This window comes from Cervus elaphus, chromosome 18 (genome assembly GCF_910594005.1).
Source record: "Cervus elaphus chromosome 18, mCerEla1.1, whole genome shotgun sequence".
Classification (NCBI taxonomy): domain Eukaryota; kingdom Metazoa; phylum Chordata; class Mammalia; order Artiodactyla; family Cervidae; genus Cervus; species Cervus elaphus.
In genome coordinates, this window is record NC_057832.1 from 34,611,997 (window position 1) to 34,637,486 (window position 25,490).

The following is a 25,490-nucleotide window of genomic DNA, read 5'->3' on the forward strand; positions in this document are numbered from 1 at the left end:
CATCCCTATTGCCCAGTACCAGATAGGGCTTCCCGGGTGCCACTAGTGGTTAAGAACCCGTCTGCCAGTGTTGGAGATGTCAGAGACTCAGGTTTGACCCCTGGGTCTGGAAGATCCTCTGGAGGAGGGCATGGCAACCTGCTCTGGTATTCTTGCCTGAAGAATCCCATGGACAGAGGAGCCTGGCAGGCCCCAGTCTATGGGGTCGCAGAGAGTCGGACAAGACTGACGTGACTTGGCACAGCACAGAAAAATGTATGTTTAATGAGTGAATGCAAAGGGGTTATTGTCTATATGTTTAGGCTTTTTAAGAAAGTATACATGAGAGTTTGTAATTGTGCTCTGGTCGTCTTTCCTCCTTTTAATTTGAGTTTGTATAATTCACCCCTTTAAAATTGTACCTGGGAATGCAGTCTCATATCAGTGTGCTGTGTCCCATAAGTCCCAGGCTAAGATTGGATATTTCTATCCAGTTTATGCTCTCCTTGTTGTGAAATAGGCATGTGTAACTTTTTGTATGTGTGCAACTCTTCAAATAAAGCTTCCTCTGCTAGACAGGCTTGGGCAGGTTCCCTCCTGGGAGAACTCACAAGTGAGAAGACATTTGGGCTTCTGCCCACCACCACGTTTGAACTTCCTGAAGGTCCATTCTCATGTTTTTTAAGCCATTGCTCTAAAGTAACATTCTCCCACTAGTTACCAGTCTAGTATTTTTGTTTTGTTTTGTTTTTCAGAGAATTCTGTTTTCTTCTCCTCCTTGATTAAAATGCTAAGAGAGGAACAGATTTCAATTCCCCTTGCCATAATAACTTACCATCTAATCTTCTGTTTGTACTGATAGTCATAAACATTCCCATCACTTTTGTGTTTGATACAGAATTAGCCTAAACCAACTGGTTTGCACTCTGGCATTTGACACCACTCCCTGCAGATTTTTTAAACTTAGTTTTTTTAGGTTCACATCAAAGTTAAGGGTACAGAGATTTCGTATATACCCTCTGCCCGCATACATAGCCTCCTCATTATCATCACTCCTCACCAGAGCTACCAGTGATATATTTGTTTTGTCTAAAACTGACATTATTGTTTGGCAAACAAAAATAAATCACTCAAGGAAATATCTGCCTGATTGCTGCTCTGATATGTGTACAGTTTTCAGTTCTTGAGAGCAAGGCCCATCTTTGGCTTTGCTTGCCTTTTCTCCTCTCTAGTGTGGGGTTTTCCAACCTGGACACTGGAAATTTTGGACCAGATGAGCTTTTGCTGTAGGGGGTTCTGCTACAACATTATACATGGTTCAATAGTATCCCTGGCCTCAACCTATTCAATTCCAGTAGCACCCCAATCCTCCCAGCATGACAAACAAAAATGTCCGCAGACACTGCCAAATGTCCCTTGGGGAAGAAAATTAACCCTGGAATGAAGCCACTGCTCTAGCATGGTGCTTGATACACAGTAGTCAGTTCAGTTCGGTTCAGTCGCTCAGTCGTGTCCCACTCTTTGCAACCCCATGCATCGCAGCACGCCAGGCCTACGTGTCCATCACCAACTCCCGGAGTTTACTCAGACTCATGTCCATTGAGTCAGTGATGCCATCCAGCCATCTCATCCTCTGTCGTCCCCTTCTCCTCCTGCCCCCAATCCCTCCCAGCATTAGGGTTTTTTCCAATGAGTCAGCTCTTTGCATGAGGTGGCCAAAGTATTGGAGTTTCAGCTTCAGCATCAGTCCTTCCAATGAACACCCAGGACTGATCTCCTTTAGGATGGACTGGTTGGATCTCCTTGCAGTCCAAGGGACTCTCAAGAGTCTTCTCCAACACCACAGTTCAAAAGCATCAATTCTTCAGTGCTCAGCTTTCTTTATAGTCCAACTCTCACATCCATACATGACCACTGGAAAAACCATAGCCTTGACTAGACAGACCTTTGTTGGCAAAGTAATGTCTCTGCTTTTTAATATACACAGTAAGCTCCCCCCAAATACGTGACAAATTGATAAATATGTTTAAACCACAGCTAGACATTGAACCATTGGATATTTCTCTGTTTCATGCCACCATTTCCTCTAAATTCTCCGAATTTACAGCTTGAAGTATGCAGTAGTAGGTATGCAGCTCTTATCACCATCCTCTTGTCTTGTAGATAAAAATTCTAAGGGTCTCATCTAGCACAAAGGTTTTAGGACATTTTGTTATTAAAACACCCTGAGATGTTATGTTTGCGGGATGGCTTTTCTAAAAGCTGAAGTATATACATTGTGTGTAGTTGGAAGGTGTGTTTGTGTTTTTCAGAGTGTTGAGACATAAGAATGACATCAGCAAGATTAGGCCATCTGGGAAGCTGAGAGGGGCTGGTCAGTTGCTGGGGGAAGGGACAGGCCCAGGAGAGGTTGCATCTGGGGAAAGTGGAAGCTCCCAGAGAAGGAGGTGTGCTTGCCCCAGGGACTTTGTGTAGAGTTCGTTAAATAGATAGCATGAATGGATAAGCAGAGTGAAACTATTTAGGAGTTATTTATACTTCTTGGGAGTTTTTGAAAATAACTTCATTGAGATGAAATAAGGGACATTATGTAATCATCTTATTTCAGTGAAGAGGTTGTACAGTGATACTTAAAATGTAATTTCTGAAATATTTTTATTAGAAGGGAAGCAAAAATCCAGTATTCAAAAACCAGATAAAGTTTAAGACATGAAATAGGTTTGGAAATGTTATAATAAAAATTTAATCATGATGCTTTTATGTCTCCTTAAGGAAGATTTAGATGAACATAATTAACTCTTAGTGTATTTTTTTTCACAGCACAATTCCTTAGGCTTTTGATCCCTGTTTCTTATAAAATCATTACTTAGCACAATTTAAGTTCCAACTGTTAATGTTCCTGGCTGAAAACTATTGTTGTAAAACTTTGAGAAGACAACTATAGTTTATTGTTTTGTACTTTCTAAGATAAATATTTTTGTCCTTTGATATTATTAATTATAAAAGTGAAGAGGATATGAATATATCAATATTTATATTAAAGAAAGAAATATTTGACTAGAAACATTTTTCTTCTATAGGTAGGCTACTTATTTTAAATTTTTAATGTTATTTCAATTATAATAAATACTGAAACTTACATAGAATTTGATGGGAGATAGAATGAAGCTTGTTGGAGAGGCTGGGTGATTTTGATTCCAGAGAGGAATCATGATAAGGATATTGACCAAACTAATGTTATGCTGGGTAACAAAATTGTAACTTATTATTATAGGTATATATTTAGTTTATTGCTTAGAATGTTCATAATTTAAGGTTTCACAGAGCAATTTAATTTCTTTTCTTTTGAGAGAATGATGCTGCAATATTATCAATCCAAATGATCCCAAGACAATGTTTTATACAAGATTTTATGATGTTTGTTCTTGCCGTATTAGCTTTAATGGAAGGGAGAATAGTTTATGGACATATTTTTAGTTCTTTTTATGGAAATTATTTTCCCTATTTGGAAGATAGAATAAAAGGTAATTCTTGAAACTTGCTCCTAAACACAGAGTATTTCCCTAGAATATTGCAGTGAAGTGGCTCAGTTATATTTTGAGTTTTGTGTGCTGGTGTTATTGCATCTCTACAACACACTTTATTCTTTGGGTATAATTTTGTCAATATTATACCCAAAGAATAAAGTGTTCCTGGGAAATCCCATGGACAGAGGAGCTTGGTGGGCTGCAGTCCATGGGGTCACAAAGAGTCAGGCACAACTTAGCAACTACACAACAGCAAAAATAATTTTTAGTATCAGAATCGGAAGTCTTTTCCTTTCCATTGTCTTAAGTAATATTGATTGTACACAGAGAGTTTCCCTTTGGAGTTTGGTACTTTTTCTTTTCTTTTCTTGCCATAGACACGTAGTTTTGAAATTTGGGCAAAATGCTCTGCAGTTACTTTATTTGAAAAATGCTAAGTAAAAAATCGCTTTTCTTTGAGTATATTTTCATCTTCTTACCAAGTTTCATCAAGTTTGTGTGTTGAGCCATGGGGAATGCTTTAGAACTGGATTGCCGGTCATGATAGCCACTAGGCATGTTGGCTGTTTCAGTTTTAATTAATAAAAATTAAATAAAATTAAACATTTTCTTCCTCATTCACCCTAGCCACACACACTTCAAGGACGCTACATGTGTCTAGTGGCAACCATATTAGACAGTGCAAATAAAGAACATTTTCACAGACAGTAGTGTTAGGTACACCTTTCCGGGATGGGTGTTGGCAGACTACAAGCCTGGAGGCCGATTTTGAGCCACCGTTTGTTTCGTAAATGAAGTTTCACTGGAATGCAACCGTCACCACCTCTTTGCATTTTGCCTGTGGCTACTTTCAGGGTATAACCGCGAAACTGAAGAGTTAGAACAGAGACCTTGTAGCTCGCAGAGCCTAAAATCTCTCCTTTCTTTCCCTTTATAGGAAAAGATTGTGACCCCACTTTAGAGTATCCATATTCATAACGTCGAGGTTGTTTGAATAGCAGTTATTTTATGTGTAGACTATATTAGTGGTATTAAATGCCTTACATAAAGTAGGTTATCATACTTCAAAGATGAGCCAGACCTGGACAGGCAAGAACAGTGTTATCAGGCCAGATCTCTTAATAACTAGTTGAGAACAGGCTTCCCCTAGGAGGGACAACTGGAGGATATGTCTGTCTCTGATTGATCAGACACTTACCAAAATGGAGAGAATTAAAGAAGAAGAATATAAGGGAAGGCAACACACTAGCTGTCAGTCTACTCAAGGCGGGCAGGGCAAGTGGCAGAATTAGTCTCCATCAGCCGTGAGACCCTTCAGGGCTGCGGGCCCCTTGTCACACTGCGGCCCAGAGTCTGGTTGGAAGTGAGAGATGGAACGTGAAAAGGGCACGAGATCAGTTAGCCATTCAGGCTCAAATAGAAATTGATTTTAAATTGTTATTTCATTAATAGAGTACCTGGTCTCTAATGGGTGATTGAGTGGATCATTTTAGTATTTTTATGACCTTATCTTCTAACATTTCCAATTTTACATACAATTTTTTAAAAAAATACGTACTGTTTTAAACCATGGAGCTTTTCCATTTTGGTGGGACATGAGCTTATTTTTCTCTGTGAATGTTTGAGTTACAGTGTTTTGAATGGAAGCCAAATTATCATGATGTTAGTTAGTGGAAATGAAGTTATAAATTGTAATGCAATCTAATAACTGCGAGCTTTTGAGGTTGGCCTAAGAGAACTGCCGTTGTCGCTCTTCTACCGTGACTTGCCCAGGTTTAAGCTAGTGCAGTTTCTTAGTCTATGCGCCCTTGCTCCTCTTCGGCCAGGATTCAGTGAATGCCTTTTAAAGGCTGACCCTCTCTGGAGCAGATTATAATGTAGCACCAGAGCTAAATTTAGAGAAAAGCCAAGCCTCTGCTCCAAATAGTAACAGCTAAGTGATAGAGACTTTTAGTGAACAGAATATCTTCACTTAGTCTTTCAATACCACTAGGTGAATCTCTATTTGTGTGTGTGTGTGTTTATTTTAATTTTTGATGTTGTCTATGTCAAAAATCTTTGCATACTTTTTTAAAACATTTATGTGTTCTTACATTATTTTCCACATAGAATATGTTCAGTTTGCATAAAACAAGCCCACATAACTGAACTTGGAAGAAACAAACTTTCGTGTTTAAACCTAAAGAAAGTATTATAAGTGGAGCTAAAGAATTTTTAAAATAGAGTAATTCACTCCTAGGTACGTTGTGTTTGCTGGTAATTCTCCATTAGCAGGAAAATAGAAATAAGATATTAAGATAATTAGAGAATTCTATGTATTTATACTGTAGACGCTAATAGAAGGGGCACACACTTTCAAAATATTTTAAAATTCTGAAATAAAAACATCTTTGACAAAGGGTAATGCCTTCCTTAGACGTTCAGATACTGGAGAAGTTTCAGGTTCTATTTTTGGTTTTGTATCTCAGTACAAGACCCAAACCCTTTAACAGGTATTTTTTTCTTTGCTAACACAAGAAAATATTTTGTGTGATATTTGTTGTGTTTGGGGAGGTATGGAAACATTAAGGAAACCACATGCACACTTAGGTATATTCATTACTTGTGCCCCAGTGGAAATGTTTGCTGATCTAGAGTGAATCTGTTGAAAATGCCAACAGGGAAAATCCTGAATGAAAGAATTTTTCTGTAAATATACATAATGCATTAGAAACTCTATTTCCAGTGCCTCTCAAGTGAAATAAGATTTCATTGATTAAGGTTATTGCGCTTGTAACTATTTCACTATGCAGCTGCTGCCCCATACACGAACATCTATCAATCCCTTCTCTACTCCTGATCTAGGTGAGCTGCACTGTTGTTTCACCTGCCTCATTGTACTGTAAATGTTTGTATTTTATCTCTGCTGGACTCTGTGCTCTTTGAGGGCTTGGAATCTAGCTAAGTCACCTTTATATCTAAAAGCAGAATGTAGTAAGTTCACTTCATAAGACTGATAAAAATTCTCTCTGTTTAACCATGAAAGAAATTACTCTTGGGCTTTGTTACTTTATTTTTAATGAATTTCACCTGTGAAATGGTGATTCAAGTTTTCCATGAATAATAGATTGCTTTCTATGTGAAAATAGATGTTTCTCTTCTTTCATGGGGTGGGTGGGAAGAAAGTTTTGGTACATAAATTGAATAGTAATTTTTCCACATTCTTGAGAATTTTTTAAATTACAATTTTAAAAAACTTTGAAAGAGAAATAATTTGCTTGACATTATCTTGAATTGTTCGGTCCTCATAACTTAGGCAATCTATATACATTTTCAGATTGTGATATTTATGTCAGCAAGGTTATTCTCAGTTTGTAAAAACTCTTTTTAGAGCAGGTTTTTCATTTTTTTAAAAGATAATTTATGATATTTTAAATTATTAAATCCAGTAGAAGAATTAAAAAGTCCAAACATGCATCCTCTGAAGTAAACAAACACATGAAAAACTGTTTCTTGTCTAGTTCTTAAATGTTCCTTGCCTAGAAAAGCAAATATTACATGAACCCCCTTTTAACCAAAAAATTATGCTTTGCAGTCTTTTATTCAATTTGCTTTTTTCCCTTCACAATTTACCTAGAACATCTTTCCATCTCAGTATGACAGGTTATTGACAATTATCTATTCAATACTTGCTCTCAGTGTTGTTTTAGGTGCTAAAGATACAATTTTGAGTAAAACCTGTGCAGTCCCTGCCCACAGGGAGGTTACATTGTCATCAGGGGAATAGACCATGGCAAACAAATAGTAAAAAACGCCAGGGGCTGCTATGAGCAATGAAGAGAAATAAAGCTAGAGAAAGACAGGGAGCCTTCTTAGTCAGGATGGTCTGGGAATTTCTCTGAGAAGGCGGTGTTTGTGTGCAGAGAGTAAAGCCACATGAATGCCTTGGGAAAGAGTCTTCCCAGAAGAAAAGTGACCTTCCCTGGCCCAGTGGGAAAAGCAGAGGGCAGGGTGACTAGAGGGGTGAGTAATGGGAAAAGATAGGTGTAGGAAACTTAAATCAGAGAGGTAGCCAGGGCCATATGTAGTACATTTGGATCTAATTTATTTTGTAACACTTCATAGTCCCATTCAATGGCTTATTATAACTTATTGAACCAGATACAGGTTTATGGGCATTTGACTTTTTCATTTATTTATGCATCCAACAAATGTTGGAACTAAATCCTTTTATATACACATGCATATATTTACATACTTATATGGGTATAACTAGAATAAATTCCTTGTAAAGGTATTGCTGGACCATAGGTTTTGTACATGTAAATATTTATATTCACCAAATGCTTTCCAAAAGTATTGCATGGAGTTTATCCCTTATGCCAAAGTTTATGTCTGTGGTTATTTTCCTTGTGTCTTTTGTCAACACTAGATATTATTAAACTTCAAAAGTTTTGCTAGTTCAGTAGTTACAATTATCTCATTTTGAGAAGTATATTTAGATGAGTAAAGTCAAACATATACTTACTGGCAATATATTATATGGACTGTTTATTTGAAGCACATAATCTTTTAATTTTTTTGTTTTCAGAAATTTTATGAATAAGCATCAGAAGCCAGTGCTAACAGGCCAGCGGTTCAAAACTCGGAAAAGGGGTAAGCTGTGTTGTGTTTGTGTGTGTGTGGCAGGGGCGAGGAGGGCAGGGAGGTGGGGATTGTTGTTTCAAGTTCTAATCAATATGTAAGTTAGGAGAAAGTCAAATTTAACAATATAAAACCAGTTATTTTACTAGCAAAAGCCAGTTTCTTCAGGAATAGCCCAAAGAAATTGCAATTCTGGATATCTGAACTATGGGGCAAATCAGAACAAGGATGAGGAACTTGCTCTTGTAGAGAAAAGAGGGAAGCTGGGAGGGGCTGTAATAACCCAAGAGTCACATTGGGAAGCTGGGAGTCCAAAGTAGGGAGGCTTCTCATAGGTTGCACTGGTACACTCTCTGATTGGCTGGGCTGTGGTTAGGTGGAGAAAAGTTTTCTTCTTCCTTCTGGATAGTAAAGTAGGCAACAGTTTTCTGTTGGAGACTAGAGATGAAGGCGTTAGGTCTCTTCCTGTTTGGAATAATTGATGGTGCATGTGAGGGTGTAAGAGCTCCCCCTACAGGCATGTCTGGACTCCAGTTGTAGCTGAAGTGAAGTGAAGTGAAAGGCACTCAGCCATGTCCGACTCTTTGCAACCCCATGGACCAGTCCATGGAATTCTCCAGGCCAGAATACTGGAGTAGCTAGCCGTTCGCTTCTCCAGGGGATCTTTACCAGCTGAGCTACCGGTGAAGTCTAGTTCTAGGTGAGGTTTCTTAACTCCATAAAGAAGAATTATCTTTGTTTCCACCTAACCTCACTAATTCCTGGCTTTTGAGCTCTGACTGTAAAATCTGAAGTTCTGCATTCAAGCTTCAGAACTGCCAGTTATTTAGGTGTTTGATTTTGAACAAGTCATTTAACTTGTCTGAGAGCTTTGTGTCTTTAGTTACAAAATGAGGGTAATTATGTCTGTTCAGGTTGCCTTAGTCTCATGTGAGTCTGTGAAGGCAATTGATAAACTTCACTATTTTTGACACTTGCACTTGGTTTTTGCTTTCTTTATGTTTTTAAGAAAATGTTCATATGTGAAGATAGTAAAACTAAGAGAAGAGTAAATTAGGGAAAGAGATATCAAAGAGCTGTAACCGTTTCAGAATTTTAGAAAATCGAATGAAATTTACCTAAATATCTTTAAAACTTGAAAATTCATGATATTGTCAAGTGTCTTTTATTGTGGGAAAAGTAGTGATAAAGCCATTTTGACGGTGGCTGTTAAAACATCTGTATGTGAGTGACTCCTTTCATGTTCATCTTACCATTTCTCTGTGTAAAGAATTTTTAAGTATTCTAAATATGTAACCAGTTTTGCATAATTATCCAGAAATCCTCTTGGATTTAAGAATAGTTGAGCTAAAACTTGATGGGGAAACTTTTTAAGATATGAAACGTGGTATGACTAACACTGAGGAGAGTGACTGAAAAATATTTGAGGAAGGATCGTGTGTAAAGAGAAAGGATGATGGAATATCTTTGTGAAGGCCTCATTGCTGATTATGAAACAGAAGCCATGTAATGGTCGTCGAGCACTCAATTGTTGAATTGTTAACCTGTGTCAGATGCCTTTGGCATTCCCCACCAGTGTCTGTAGCTGAGATTCTCTTGTAGTGCTGTCTGTGTAAGAAGCGACCAAGTGTGGTCATGTAGAATGAAAAGATTTCTCAATACGGTGGGTCAATTGAATAAGAAGAGATTATAAGAATCACTCAGTAGCAGTAAGGCTAAATTTAACTATAAATGCTGCCTGCCAAAAAACTTCACATTCTCTCTAAAAAATGGAAAAAAAAAAGTTTTAAAAGCCAAAAAAGTAGTTATTTTGTACAGTATTTCTGTCTTATGTGCTTTTATTTTTATGTTTTTATTTTTTGCATCCTTGACTCATTCCCATAAGCGAAGTGCAAGTATAGCCTGAACCACCCGCTGTGTTTAGTCCTTTTAGAAACTGTGTCCCCGCTTACACAATGAGGATCGAAATCTGGAAGCAGATAGCCATGCAAGGTGCTGAAACCAGCATGCATTCTTTGTCTCATTGTGTAAAGCAGTCTTGGAAGAAAAAAAAAAATAAATGACGTCGATGATTTCCAAAGGGCTTAATCAGAAACCTAGTCACAGTTAAGGTATTGTTGCTCCTGGTAATGTGATAATATTTAACGTATGCCGCACTGTGAGGTGAAGAAAGGTTTGCCACCACCTGCCCACTGAGGGGACGTGTTAATCTCAGACCTGGATCTTCAGCTCAAGCAGCTTTCTTAACGTGACGCTGATTCACGGTAGCTGAGCTCCAACGCCAGCAGAGGGCCTTAGGATGGATTGCACAAGAGCAAACATGAATCAACAAGTATACTGGCCCTTACACTCAGTCAGTTCTGAAACAGAAAGGTTGCCTCTCACACTGAACTGGTTTGCCTCTGATTCATTTGGTGGGCAAGATCGTGCCTGCATCTCATTGCTTCAGGAGTACGCACAGAGAGCCACCCAGAAATATGTTATCTATAATTTGCCAGTTGATCTGGATTTATATAACTCAGGTCTGTTGGGGATTTAAAGCTGCATTTGAGCAATTTTGTGCAAACTGCTGACTGGGGGGGAAAAATGGAGTCAGCCTCATTTTCTGCTTTTCATAACAGCGAACTGCCTCCTGACAATTCATTGTGCTTTGGTTTTTCTTTTGCTATTATGATGGGGCTGACTTCAGATAAATGGCTGGCAATTTCATAGAGCTGAGAAAAGAAATCTGCAGAGGATATTTCAAGGTCATTTTAATAGGCTACTTTCAGTTTGTAACTGTTCCCTAGCACAGCTAATGCTCTTCCCTGCCAAGTTAGTCTAAAAATGTTTTGTTCTTTTTTTTTTCTTTCTTTTTTTTTGCTTAACATCAAAATAAAACATTATGGTGTGTGCACGCTGAGTTGCTTCAGTCGTGTCTGACTCTTTGTGACTCCGTGGTCTGTAGCCTGCCAGGCTCCTCTGTCCTTGGGAATTCTCTAGGCAAAAATACTGGAGTGGGTTGCCATGCCCTCCTCCAGGGGATCTTCCCAAACCCAGGGATCAAACCCGTGTCTCATGTCTCCTGCATTGGCAGGTGGGTTCTTTACAATTAGCGCAACCTGGGAAGCCCAAACATTATAGTAGGACATGTCATATAGAACTTATCCTTTATGACATATGCATATTTTCTCCAAAGAAATTATGTTTTCTACTGTGACTTCTGGGAATCTGAGAAGGACGAACACTTCTCGCCTGAGCCATTGTTATGCTGAGATGAAATGTTTAATAATTCAAGTGGCCCCCCCTCTAGATTTTGTAGAAAAATACAATTAAAATTAGTGAAAATAGGAGTGAGAAAAAATGACCCAACATCAGGCATCCAGAGTGACCACATACTCAGGTTTCTGTCTGAGGCTTTAGATCTGAGTTGGTGGTTTTAAATAACTCTTAGATTTGTAATAAATGGTATTAGGAACTGATGAAGTAAATCTTTAAATATATATTTAAGGTGTAATATATATTGAAAGTCAATCTGTGTGTATGGTTAGAAAATGCATGATACTTCGCCTTCTTTTACTATACCTCAGTGACCTGCAGAAAAAGATGTAGCTTATGTTATTTGTCACTGTGTTGGGATATCTTCCCAGTTACCGTAGTTCTTTGAGAAAGCAATAGTATTTAGATAACTTATAGGCACGTCAGAAATAGGCCTGTTTCTCTCTGCGTCATAGAAGGGTGATTATGACTAACTCCTCAGTGTCCCACTTGTGATTCACCAACACAGTATGAACATCAGACCCTAAATGTTCCCACCTCAAGGGAGCTTTAACCTGCCAAATGGAAACTCAAGGGAGCAATGTCATATTTTTGTTAGAATTTTGCTGATATTTCTGCTCCACTGTCTTCAAATGAAATACATACCATATTTACTGTTGGTGGTTTAAGGTGAAAAAGAACGTTTGGATAAAAGTATTGTCTTGTTTCCCCAAACTTCCATTAAGGTTCTTGCCATTTTCCTGTACAGGAATTTTATATTCCTGCAGCGGGACACTTGGCTTAGCACGTGGGAGTTCTGCTCTTCATCCTGCAGGAGGATTATTGATCCTCCCAGGCCGTCATGACTTTTTTTTAAGATTCCCAAGCTATACGTGAGCATTTTGACCTACTGCATTATTACTGTTGAAATATCTCTGGCTGTAACATACTGCCTTCCTCCTTGTACTCTCCCTCTCCCTTAGCAAGTCTTTTGAGAAAGTATAGCTGGAGGGTGAAGGCCTTTTCACAAGCAAAAGTTTTTAAGTTGTCTGTTAGATTCAAAACAAAGCTGTCCCTATTTGTAGCCTGGTCTGGATTGTACCTTATTGACCAACTTATATTTTCCAGTGCTTCGAATTGGTAATTTTCAAACCATCAAAAAGTCTGTTCTGCCACCTGAGTCAACATCCTAGTATGTAGCGGTGCCATTATGTGGGTGGCCTCAGTTGATTTTGGGAGCTGGTCACAAGTTTTAATAAGCTTAATAGGCTTCCCTATTGGCTCAGATGGTTAAGTATCAGCCTGCAATGCAGGAGACCCAAGCAGGAAATGGCAACCCACTCCAGTATTCTTGCCTGGAGAATTCCATGGACAGAAGAGCCCGGCTGGCTACAGTCCATGGGGTCACAAAGAGTTGGACACAGCTGAGTGACTAATACTTAGTAAGCAACCTGTGGTCTAAATTTTTTATTTCTCGCATTTTTGTATTAAAGGAAACAGAACTTTTTCCCAAGGCGGGAGGAGAATTACCCTTTAGCTAGACACCCCCCCCCCCCGCCCCCCGTAGGGGGATGATGCTTGCCAATGAGTTTGTCCTTCTGGTCACAGTTGCCTGCTCCTCCCACACCCCATGATCTGTTCTTGTAGGGTGGCCATTCTCTCCCTCCCCCGCTTCACAACAAGACCCTAATTATGTTTTCCCCCGCCCCTGCAGTCAACATTTGCATGTTCTTGTCTGCATAATGTTTTGCTTATGGAATCAAAGGGACTTTTATCTCTTGTTCATGACGAATAGTGTTCAAGTTAATTTACATTTGTCTTCGTGAAATCTTATGCTGCGTGACTCTGACTGGTACTGGGAATGCCATTCTTCTCTGCTTCTGAGGTTGTGCTATTAACCTCTTAGAACACATCCTTTCTGTTAGACCATAGGTAGGCAGTCTGTACAAACCAGATAGCTGCTGTCTGGTTTTAAATGTAATTTTTAATTGTATCTAAGTCATGCACGTACATGGTTTAAATAGTCAACACATACATGGCTTAAATAGTCAAACCATTCTGCAAAACATGTAACAGCAGCAAGTCTGTTTGCCAGCAGTATTCTTTCTAACCTTTAACTGCTTCTTTTAGCATTTGCATTCCTGTGGCCACATAACACTTCTACGTGGCTGTTTCTTGATGTTTCTGTCGGAGAGGTATATTATGGATGCAATTCCTGCTGTGGGAGATGAGGATTCGTCTCTTTCATGCCCCCACCCACCTGCAAACCTCTTCTTGTTCTGTGTTCTTTCATTTTATCAGTTTTAGCTAGACTCCTGATTAGAGGTTATTTCATTGTGACCTGGTACATTTTCTTCAGGGCTGAACTATTATTTATTTTTCTGAACACTGTTTTCTGTTTGGATTAAATGAGTTTAATAGTAATTGGTTTTATTTATTTATATATTTTGCTTAGCTTTCTGTACCTTAAAACTAGGCAGCACTACACTTTCCTTTGCTACGTAAATCTCTTCATACAAGCACTTTTGAAATTCTAACAATGAGATTTTATTGAAAGAATTCTAACTGTGTATCATTTCATACTGTATGATTGTATTGAAAAACCCTCTTCCATTCAGTTTGTTCTTTAGGCCAGTGGTCCAGCTGTTAACAGTACAGCTTGAAATGTCCCTTTTCCTACTATCCTGAAAAGTACTATTGTCTGTCTCTTAGATTTTTTTCTCTTTTTCCTGGGATCTCACAACTTAATAAGATCGTGAAATCATGAGTTATTCTTCTATTTTGGTGGAGTGTCTGTTTCAATTGCTTTTTAAAAAGAGTAAATGAGAAACATAATTTTTGAGGCCTTGAATGTTTTCATATATGCTTAATCTGCTCTTACATAAAGATGGGGACAGGAAAGGACAAAAATGGACAAAAATAAAGGACAAAAAAAAAAGGCTAAAAGAAACAGCAAATATCAAGAAAGTTCAGTTCAGTTCAGTCGCTCAGTCATGTCCGACTCTTTGCAACCCCATGAACCGCAGCATGCCAGGCCTCCCTGTCCATCACCAACTCCCGGAGTCCACCCAAACCCATATCCATTGAGTCAGTGATGCCATCCAACCATCTCATCCTCTGTTGTCCCCTTCTCCTGCTGCCCTCAATCTTTGCCAGCATCAGGGTCTTTTCAAATGAGTCAGCTCTTCAAATCAGGTAGCCAGAGTATTAGAGTTTCACCTTCAACACAAGTCCTTCCAATGAACAGCCAAGACTGATCTCCTTTAGGATGGACTGGTTGGATCTCCTTGAAGTCCAAGGGACTCTCAAGAGTCTTCTCCAACACCACAGTTCAAAAGCATCAATTCTTCGGCACTCAGCTTTCTTTATAGTCCAACTCAAAAGGTGTCAAGAATACACAGAAGAACTATACAAAAAAGATTTTAATGATCCAGATAACCACAATGGTGTGATCTCTCACCTAGAGCCAGACATCCTGGAGTGTGAAGTCAAATGAGCCTTAGGAAGCATCACTAGGAACAAAGCTAGTAGAGATGATGGAATTTCAGCCGAGCTATTTCAAATCATAGAAGTTGATGCTGTTAAAGTACTGCCCTCAATATGCCAACAAATTTGGAAAACTCAGCAGTGGCCACAGGACTGGAAAAGGTCAGTTTTCACTCCAATCCCAAAGAATAGCAATGACAAAGAGTGTTCAAACTACCACACAATTGCACTCATCTCACATGCTAACAAAGTAATGCTCAAAATTCTACAAGTGAGGCTTCAGCAGTACATGAACTGAGAACTTCCAGATGTTCAACTGGATTTAGAAAAGGCAGAGGAACCAGAGATCAATTTGCCAATATCCATTGGATCATAGAAAAAGCAAGAGAGTTCCGGAAAACATCTACTTCTGCTTTATTGACTATGCCAAAGTCTTTGACTGTGTAGGTCATAACAAACTGTGGGAAATTCTTCAAGAGATGGGAATGCCAGACCACCTGACCTGCCTCGTGAGAAATCTGTATGCAGATCTAGAAGCAACAGTTAGAGCTGGACATGGAATAACAGACTGGTTCCAAATTGGGAAAGGAGTATGTCAAGGCTGTCTATATTGTCACCCTGCTTATTTAGCTTATATGCAGAGTACATCATGCAAAATGCCAGCCTGGATGAAGCACAAGCTGGGATCAAGATTGGTGGGAGAAATACCAATAACCTCAGATATGCAGATGATACCACTCTAATGGCAGAAAGCAAGAGGAGCTAAAAGAGCCTCCTGAAGAAAGTGAAAAATCTGGCTTAAAACTCAGCATTCAAAAAGTGAAGATCATGGTGTCCGGTCCCATCACTTCATGGCAAATAGATGGGGAAACAATGGAAACTGTGACAGACTTTATTTTCTTAGGCTGCAAAATCACTGCAGATGGTGACTGCAGCCATGAAATTAAAAGACCCTTGCTCCTTGGAAGAAAAGTTATGAGCAACCTAGACAGCATATTAAAAAGCAGAGACATTACTTTGCCAACAAAGGTCCGTCTAGTCAAAGCTATGGTTTTTTCAGTAGTCATGTATGGATGTGAGAGTTAGACTATAAAGAAAGCTGAGCACCAAAGAATGGATGCTTTTGAACTGTGGTGTTGAAGAAGTGTCTTGAGAGTCCCTTGAACTGGAAGGAGATCAAACTAGTCAATCCTAAAGGAAATCAGTCCTGAATATTCATTGGAAGGACTGATGCTGAAGCTGAAGCTCCAGTACTTTGGCCACCTGATGCGAAGAACTGACTCACTGGAAAAGACCCTGATGCTGGGAAAGACTGAAGGCAGGAAGAGAAGGGGACGACAGAGGATGAGAGTTGGATGACATCACCATCTCTACGGGCATGAGTTTGAGCAGGCTCCAGGAGTTGATGATGGGTAGGGAAGCCCGGCGTGCTGCAGTCCATGGGGCCGCAAAGAGTCAGACTTGCCTTAAGCAACTGAATTCCACTGAACTATGTTTAATTAATAGAGTGAGCAAACACTGGGATTCTGGGTTGAAAATTGTTTTTCCTTGGAGTTTTGAAGGAATATCTTCTGGCTTCTGGTATTTCTGTTGGGCAATTCAGTGTTGTTCTGTTTCTTGATAGCTTGTATGTGATTTGGTTTTTTGCCCCAAGACTTCGGAGAGTTGCTTTATTCTGAAGTTTCACAGTAATGAATGCACGTTGTGGATCCACTTTCAGACCTTGGCTGTGTCCACAGATAGTCTTTCATTGGGAAACTCACGTCTCCTTTAAAACTGAAATTTCTTTAAAGTTTAAAATCCTTCCCTTTTAAAGAAAATTATCTTTTTATTCACTACTTTGGACATTTGCCTAGTCTGCTCTTTTTCTTATCTTTACACTCCTTTTACGTAGGTCTTTGATTTTTCTCTCAGTTTCTAAGAGATACTCTCTGCTTTCTCTTTTAACTCTTCAATTGCGTTCTTAAGTTTTTCTATCATATTTTTCATTTCTAAGAACTCTTTTATTCATGAAATGTTTCTTTTTTCTATAGCATTCTCTTCTCCTCCTCTTTCTTCCCTTAAAGGGAAAAAAAAAAAAAAAAACCAGTTGCAATATCTACTTCTCTCTCTAAAGACATTTATGATAGAATATTTTGGGGAGATGTCATCCTTTGCCCCGTTTCCCCTTATGCAGACTCAGTCTTTGTAAGGGGGAAAAGGTGAAATTCTTTGAACTGAATGTTAGAATTTTTGTCTTATCTAGTCTTTTTTTTTTTTTTTAACTCCTCATCTGTTATCTAGTTTATCTTTTTTTCAAGTGATCCTTACTTTGTTTCAAGTGATCCTTACTTTGTTCAAGAGTTTCCTCCAAAGTGACCTTCTACAAAGAAGTCTCTCTAGAGTGTGCTGAGGAGAGAAAGTTATATAGTATCTGTATCCTTAAATCCTCTGAAATACTTCAGGGCATCTACAAAATTGAAACTGTTTTCATAATAAAATACCGACATAATATTTGCCCCTTTCACACATTCTCTCAGGAGTTTAACAGTGGTTTCAGGATGTGCGATATTGCAACAAATTGCAGGCAACACATTTGAGAATTTGTTTAATTTGTTTACCTGCCGTTACTCCAGACTTTTAAAGAAATGCAAAAGTGTAAAACAGTGCCTCTCTTCTCACTAATATCTTTCATGTGATAAATATTTTTAATTTTATTTCTATAAAATAAGTTTCCTTGGATGTTAAACATAAACACAAGAGTTAAACATAAATATAACGTGTTAAACATAAACACAAGAGTTCTTTGGAATCTAGTACTTTTGAAGGTTTTTAAGGGGTCCTGCAACCAGGAGGGTTGACAACGTCTTCTCTGAAGCTGGATTTATAAACATATAGTTCAGATATTTATTAAATATTTAAATATTCTGGAATAATTTATTTTGTTAAAAAAAAAATATCCCTCCAAGGAAGTAACAGGTGTTGGTGAGGATGTGGTTAAAGGAGAACCTTTGAACACCCTTGATGGGAGTGTAAATTTGTGCAGCAACTATAGAAAACAGTATGGAGGTTCCTTTAAAAAATTAAAAATAAAAAAAATTAAAAATAGAACTACATATGACTCAGCAACTCCACTTCTGGGTATTTATCTGAAGAAAATGAAAACACTAACTCAAAAAATACATTCACCCCAGTGTTCACTGAAGCATTATTTATAATAGCTAAGATATAGAGACAACCTAAGTTTTCATTACTCAGCAATAAAGAGAAGGAAATTCTGTTGTTTGTGACAACATGCATGGATCTGGAGGGAATTATGTTAAGTGAAATAAGAAAGACAAATTCTATATGATCTCATAGGTGAAATCTTTACAATAAAAACAACAAAAAAGCTCGTAGATAACAGACTGATGGTTGCAAAAGGAGAGGGTATGGAGAGGAGGGCCAGTGGGTGAAGGTAGTATTCAAAGAGAACAAACTTCCAACTGTAGAATAAGTGATGAGGAGGTCATGTACAGCCTGATAACTACAGTTAATAATACTGTGTTGCATACTTGAAGTAAGATCTTAAAAGTTCTCATTACAAGACAGAATTTATGACTTACGTATGGTGATGAATGTTAACTAGACTTAATGGTGATCATTTTGCAATATGTACAGATATCAAATCATTATTATTATATATCAGTTATATCTCAATTAAAAATTTTTAAAAAGAGGTACCCCTCGTTATGGCGTGCTGCAATTCATGGGGTCGCAAAGAGTCGGACACGACTGAGCGACTGAACTGACTGAACTGACCCCTCTTTATTTCCTCCCTCCCAGTCTTTATTTTGTTTGTTTTTATATTTTCCCTTATTCTTAGGTGATTCTCCCTGAGTCATTTTCTTTTTCTATCCTGGATAGAACAAATTTTTTAAACTTTTGATTGTTATACTTTATTTTTTACTAGAGGGTTAGAGTTAATAGTTACATTGGCCTGTCCTATGAGTGATACAAATGATTGATCATCAACTTTTTCATGTGTTGAAGTGTGGCCCCATTTAGCAGAAATCAGTTGCTTAAATGAATATTTAAACAAGGGCTTTAACATGAACAATTAGTAGAAAATCTTAATTGTCTTTCAACTTTTAAATAATCATGCTATCAAATAAAAATCAGTGAGCAAAGGAAATGTATGGTTGCATTTGGTAATATGATGTATAAGTAAGAGAACTATTGTATTATCTATTATTTTAGATGAAAAAGAGAAATTCGAACCCACAGTCTTCAGGGATACACTTGTCCAGGGGCTTAATGAAGCTGGTGATGACCTTGAAGCTGTAGCCAAGTTTCTGGACTCTACAGGCTCAAGATTAGATTATCGTCGCTATGCAGACACACTCTTCGATATCCTGGTGGCTGGCAGTATGCTCGGTAAGCCGTATACTAGAGCATCTTGTAGTATTATGTACTTTCAATTCTATCGAAATATTTTCTTATGAGACAGAATCTTTATAAGCTTTACATGTATGATTGTTGATTTAAAAAAAATACAAATGGGAATCTATAAAAATTTTACCTAGGTTATGATTTGGAATGGTGTTGATATGGCTGTGAAATGTTTGTTGGTTAAGAGAGAACTTTTGTTGACAGACAACACAGTTGGCCACTTGTCTGTAGCTAAAAGCCAATTTTCCTATATGTCCCTAATCTTTGAATGTTTCTGGAGTGGATTTAGGAGAGGTAATTTCTGCATTATAGTTCAGGGATCATCTAGATCAGGGGTTCTCAACCCCTAGTCCGTGGTACAATTGTCTTTCATGAACCAGGTTCCTGGTGCCAGGAAGGTTGGTGACCACTTATCTAGATCATTCCATTATATTTAAGGGGCTTACGTCGTGGCTCGGACAATAAAATCTGCCTGCAAGTTAAATCCCAATTGCCATAGCACCTTTCTTTTTAGTCTCACCCACCCCTTTTTTTTGGTACAATGAGCAGTGAGATTTAACTTTGTCAACAAATTTAAAAAGAAGTCCAAGTGTTTCACTAAATATCATTTCATCAATCAATAATAAAATGTCTAAGAAATATAGTTTATATTTAGTTTTTTAAAAATCCTCATAATTGTGAGTATGTAACTAAAAGGATTAAAGATAGAAGTTTGGAAATTATTAAAAATAGGTAAAAAGCAAAATAAAAACTATGTCTTACAGAGCAGGGGCATCAGGGGAAAAGGTTTCGGAATACTATTTAAGTGTCTTGGTATGTTTACCTAAATGTTTATTAGGTATCACAACCACTCATTTTTCCTCTCATAGTTGTTCTTAGAACTTGGTTTTCGTAACTAGTTCCTGTGGTCATCATAAATCACTGAAAGTGATCAGATCCCCAGGTCAGTGATTTTCAACTACCTGGAGGACATAGGCAAATGTATGCAAGTGTTTTGGTTGTCACAAAGACTTGGGAGTGGAGGCCAGGTATGCCACCTCCTCTGCTATGCAAGGAACATCTGTGCAATCAAAAATTGCCCTGCACAGCGTGCTGTGAGCGCCTTTCACTGAGAAACGTTGCTTAGGCCAACCTGCTTGAAGACAGGGTATATACACACCTTTCTAGATGGTGCTGTGCTGTGCTCTGTCACTCAGTTATGTATGACTCTTTGCAACCCCATGGGCTGTAGCCCGCCAGCCTCCTCTGTCCATGGGGATTCTCCAGGCGAGAATCCTGGAGTGGCTTGCCCTCCTCTGGGGGATCTTCCCAACCCAGGGACTGAACCCAGGTCTTCTACCTTGCAGGTGAATTCTTTACCATCTGACCCACCAGAGAAGCCCTTTCTAGGTAGAGCTACCCTTTAATTCTTCACTCTGAGCTCTTATATCTGTCTGTTCTGGTTCATGGCCCCATTCACTTCCAGACTCCCTTTTGATTTGAACTGCTAGTTTTCACTGTGTGCCAAGTTTATTTCTATCGCTACTGTTTATGACAATCTCATTATCACTGTAGGTAATTCAAGTTCGTGTATAAAAGCTTTGTCGTGTGCTCGCAATACTCAGAAATTGCTGTTGTTGTTCAGTCACTAAGTCATGTGACCAAGTTTTGCAACCCCGTGGACTACAGCATACCAGGTTTCCTGTCCTTTATTATTTCCCAGAGTTTACTCAAACTCATGTCCATTGAGTTGGTGATGCCATCCAACCATCTCCTCCTCTGTCATCCCCTTCTCCTGCCTTCAGTCTTTGCCAGCATCACGGTCTTTTCAGATGAGTCAGTTCTTCATATCAGGTGGCCAAAGTATTGAAACTTCGGCTTCAGAATCAGTCCTTCCAGTGAATATTCAGGATTAATTTCTTTTAGGATTGACTGGTTTGATATCCTTGCAGTCCAAGGAACTCTCAAGAGCCTTCTCTAGCCCCACAGTTCGAAAGCATCAGTTCTTCAGCACTTAGCCTCCTTTGTGTTCCAGTTCTCACATCCATACATGACTACTGGAAAAACCATGGCTTTGACTAGACGGACCTTTGTTGGCAAAGTGACACCTTTGCTTTTTAATACACTGTCTACATTTGTCATTAAAAAGCAGAGGCGTCACTTTGCCGACAAAGGTTTGTCATAGCTTTCCTTCCAAGGAGCAAGTGTCTTTTAATTTCATGGCTACAGTGACGGTTAGCAATGATTTTGAAGCCCAAGAAAATAAAATCTGCTAGTTTTTCCCTGTCTGTTTACCATGAAATGATGAAGTGATGGGACCTGATGTCATGGTCTTAGTTTTTTTAATGTTGAGTTTCAAACCAGCTTTTTCACTCTCCTCTTTCACTCTCATCAAGAGACTCTTTAGTTCCTCTTCACTTTCTGCCATTAGAGTGGTATCATTTGCACATCTGAGGTTGTTCATATTTTTCCCAGTAATCTTGATTCCAGCTTATGCTTCATCCAGTCCAGCATTTTGCATGATATACTCTGCATGTAAGTTAAATAAGCGGGGTGACAATGTACAGCCTTGATGTACTCCTTTCCCAATTTGGAACCAGTCTATTATTCCATGACCAGTTCTAACTGTTGCTTCTTGGCCTACATACAGGTTTCTCAGGAGACAGATAAGGTGGTCTGATATTCCCATCTCTTTGTAAGAATTTTCCACATTTTGTGATCCACACCGTCAAAGGCTTTAGCATAGTCAATGAAGCAGAAGTAGATGTTTTAAAACAAGTATAATCACTGCAGATGGTGATTGCAGCCATGAAATTAAAAGACAGTTACTCTTTGGAAAGAAAGTTATGACCAACCTAGACAGTATATTAAAAGGCAGAGACATTACTTTGTCAACTAAGGTCCGTCTAGTCAAGGCTATGGTTTTTCCAGTAGTCATGTATGGATGTGAGAGTTGAACTATAAAAAAATCTGAGCGCCAAAGAATTGTTGCTTTTGAACTGTGGTGTTAGAGAAGACTCTTGAGAGTCCCTTGGCCTGCAAGGAGATCCAACCAGTCCATCCTAAAGGAGATCAGTCTTGGAGATCAGTCCTAAAGGAGATCAGTCTTTCATTGGAAGGACTGATGTGAAAGCTGAAACTCCAGTACTTTGGCCACCTGATGCAAAGAGTTGACTCATTTGAAAAGACCCTGATGCTGGGAAAGATTGAAGGCAGAAGGAGAAGGGGACGACAGAGGATGAGATGGTTGAATGGCATCACCGACTCAACGGACGTGAGTTTGAGTAAACTCCAGGAGTTGGTGATGGACAGGGAGGCCTGGTGTGCTGCAGTGCATGGGGTCGCAAAGAGTCGGACACGACTGAACAACTGAACTGAACTGAAGTGTGCTCAAATGCCAATACCCAGAGATAACTATTGTTAATATTTGATTAATTATTTTCTACAGATTTCTTTACCTAAATGCATAAACTTTTGAGGATGGGATGATATTATACAAACACAATAACTCTGCTGTTTTGTATTTACTCTGTAGTATGTTTTTGTCTTTCTTACTATAATAAGTGTTACCTTAAACGATTCTAAAAAGAATGAAAACCATAATTAAGAGTGAGATTGAAACTTCCTGTTGTGATTATTGGCTTTTTCAATTTCCTTAACTATTATAGACCTTTACCGATACACTGGTAAATTGTATGCAAGGATAATTTTCGGTCAGTTTGGGTTCTTGTCAAAGTCACAAATGACTTCACCCGTCAGTTTGGGGCACACTTTTCAGTTCTTAGTACCTTCCTGGCAGCACTGTTGACCCTTTGATCACCCTTGAAGGGTTTTCCTTTCTTTCCTTCCATAGACCATTTAGACTCCCTACTCTCTCTCTTAGTACCACTTCTCATAGGGCTCATAGGTTTCCATATCTGCCACCTCACATATGTTCCAAGTTATATGCTTTGCATTGGTTATCTCAAGACTTCATTTACCATCTCCGTAATGATGATCAGCAAGTTTATACCTGCAGCCTATACCAGGATCACAAGGTCTGTAGCATCTTGCCTCTCTCTTACTCATAGAACTCAGAGCTCAAGGGGAGATTCCTTCACCACCACATTCATTTTATAGACACACACATTGAGCACTCTTTCTCAGTCTTTCCCCCTTTCCACTGTTAGGCTTTTTTCCTAATAACCCCATATGTTTGAAAAAAAGAATTCATGTTTTCATGCCACATTCATACATCCAAAAGAGCCTAGGACAAAATGTTTGGTATGAGCACAGTTAGTATAACCCCAGATATCTACCGAGGCCAGACCTATGATGTAATGAAAATAGTTAGCCAGGTGCGTTCTTTTTATATAAACATTTTGTTTGCTGATTTAGTATGTAAGAATTTTCTTCACACCCACAAAAATATTTACCTTCCACTACTATTCTTGAGACTACAGTTATCTTGGCTTTTCAGTTGTACACGTTGAAGAGTAGATACAAGAAACACTTTACTTTTCTTCTACTTCTACTTTGAGAAAAACAGAAAATTTCACAAAATTTTTAGAAATGGCAATTAATACTTGGTCCCACTATCAGGGGGGAAAAAAGCAAGGTGTAGCAATGTTACTAATGTGTAACAAATATTTTGTTTTGTAAGAGAATGCAGTTTTTAAAATTTTACCTCTTAAAAGACTGTAGTTTCCAAATCAGACTTTTCAGTTATGTAACTTCTATCAGATAGGATAGTCCAGAGTTTTTAGAAGATTATCCTCTTAATAAAATTTTGTTCCCCTCCCCCCAAAAAAATTTGTTCCAGGTGGTTGTATTCATTATAAAGGGCTAATTGAATTGTGCATAAATTAATTGCATGAGAACAGACTCCTGAAGGAGCTGACTTTTCTAACAACAAGTTTGCTTACAAAACTATAAGAGACAATTGGCTATTTGTAGCTCATCTCATCCAAAGATCTGAAATATGACTCAAATCAAAACACTAAAATATGGCCTGTACAAATATCTACTCAACAAATATTTGAGTGTATAGTAGTTATTAACCTAATTTGACTTGGTCAAATTTCCACCCTAATTCTGATGAAGTAAAATCAGGAAACAAAACTACCTGGTGTTCTGACTCTGGTCTTCTAATCAACCAATGTTTGTAGTGGCCACCATTGAAACTTATAGGAGGAGCCTTTGATAGAGCATGTGTGCATGAGTGTCTGACTTTTTGCAACCCCATGGACTGTAGCTTGCCAGGCTCCTCTGTCCATGGGATTTCCCAAGCAGGAATACTGGAGTGGGTTGCAATTTCCTTTTCCATGGGATCTTCTCAACCCAGGGATCGAACTTGGGTCTCCTGCATTGGCAGGTGGGTTCTTTACCATTGTGCCACCTGGGAAGCCCTTTGAATGAGGAAAGTTGAGTGGTAGAAAAAAGGCATTCTTTGTTTTAATCCATTTATTTGTCCATTTCCTCCATGATACTGTTTAGGGTATAGGGGCAAAGATGAGCAACAATAAAATACACTCTTTCCTAGCCAATGCAACTGCTGGGTAATCAAATATAAATGACAAGGGGTCAGAATGTATACTGATCAACACTGGATAACTGGGTTAGTGAGGAGGAAACATTCTTGATACCTACTGAAGTGGAAACCATGAAGATCTACTATAAAAGCCAGGTCTGGGTAGTACTAGTGTTGGTGAACTGGAGTCCAGCAAAATATTGTTAGCAAACCTGGAAAGTGAACCATGTTCTGATGTGGGAAACATCAGGAACTACTTTGAGAATAATCAAATTAATAAATGTTATTGTTTAGCTATCATGGTTAAGGATACACTTTGGCAAGAACCAGACTTCTAGGGTACAGTGAAGTCAAGTATGTAGATCAACAAGCTCATACCCTATGGTAGGAATACACATTCGAATAACCATTCTGCATTACGATAGAAGTATAAACAAGGGCGGTCCAGTGTTCAGGACTCTGCTTCCAATGCAGGGGGCATGGGTTCAGTCCCTGCTTAGAAAACTAAGATCCTGCATGCTACACAGCACAGCCAAAACACAAACCATACAAACATCTTTTATAATTAAATTAGTTTTTAGAAAAGTTAACTCCTTCAAGAGTCTATTTTGATGCAATTTATTCATAAGGTTTAACTAGCCCTTTGTAATAAACACAACCACTTGAACAAAATTTTATTAAGGTGATAATCTTCTTAAAATACTCTATCTACACATGTGCATCATTCTATAAACGTTTAT

The 25,490-nt window shown here is 38.5% G+C and overlaps 1 protein-coding gene across 2 annotated transcripts in view; it reads left to right on the top strand.

Annotated features, from left to right (window-relative positions):
* BZW2 (basic leucine zipper and W2 domains 2) overlaps window positions 1–25,490 on the top strand; it is a 56,260-nt gene that overhangs the window by 8,923 nt on the left and 21,847 nt on the right. For both annotated transcript variants that reach the window (XM_043872975.1, XM_043872976.1), the window contains exons 2-3: window positions 8,077–8,141; window positions 19,071–19,247. In XM_043872975.1, coding sequence (XP_043728910.1) covers window positions 8,084–8,141; window positions 19,071–19,247 — 235 coding nt within the window. In that variant the 5' untranslated portion in view covers window positions 8,077–8,083. The remainder of the gene's footprint in view (window positions 1–8,076; window positions 8,142–19,070; window positions 19,248–25,490) is intronic.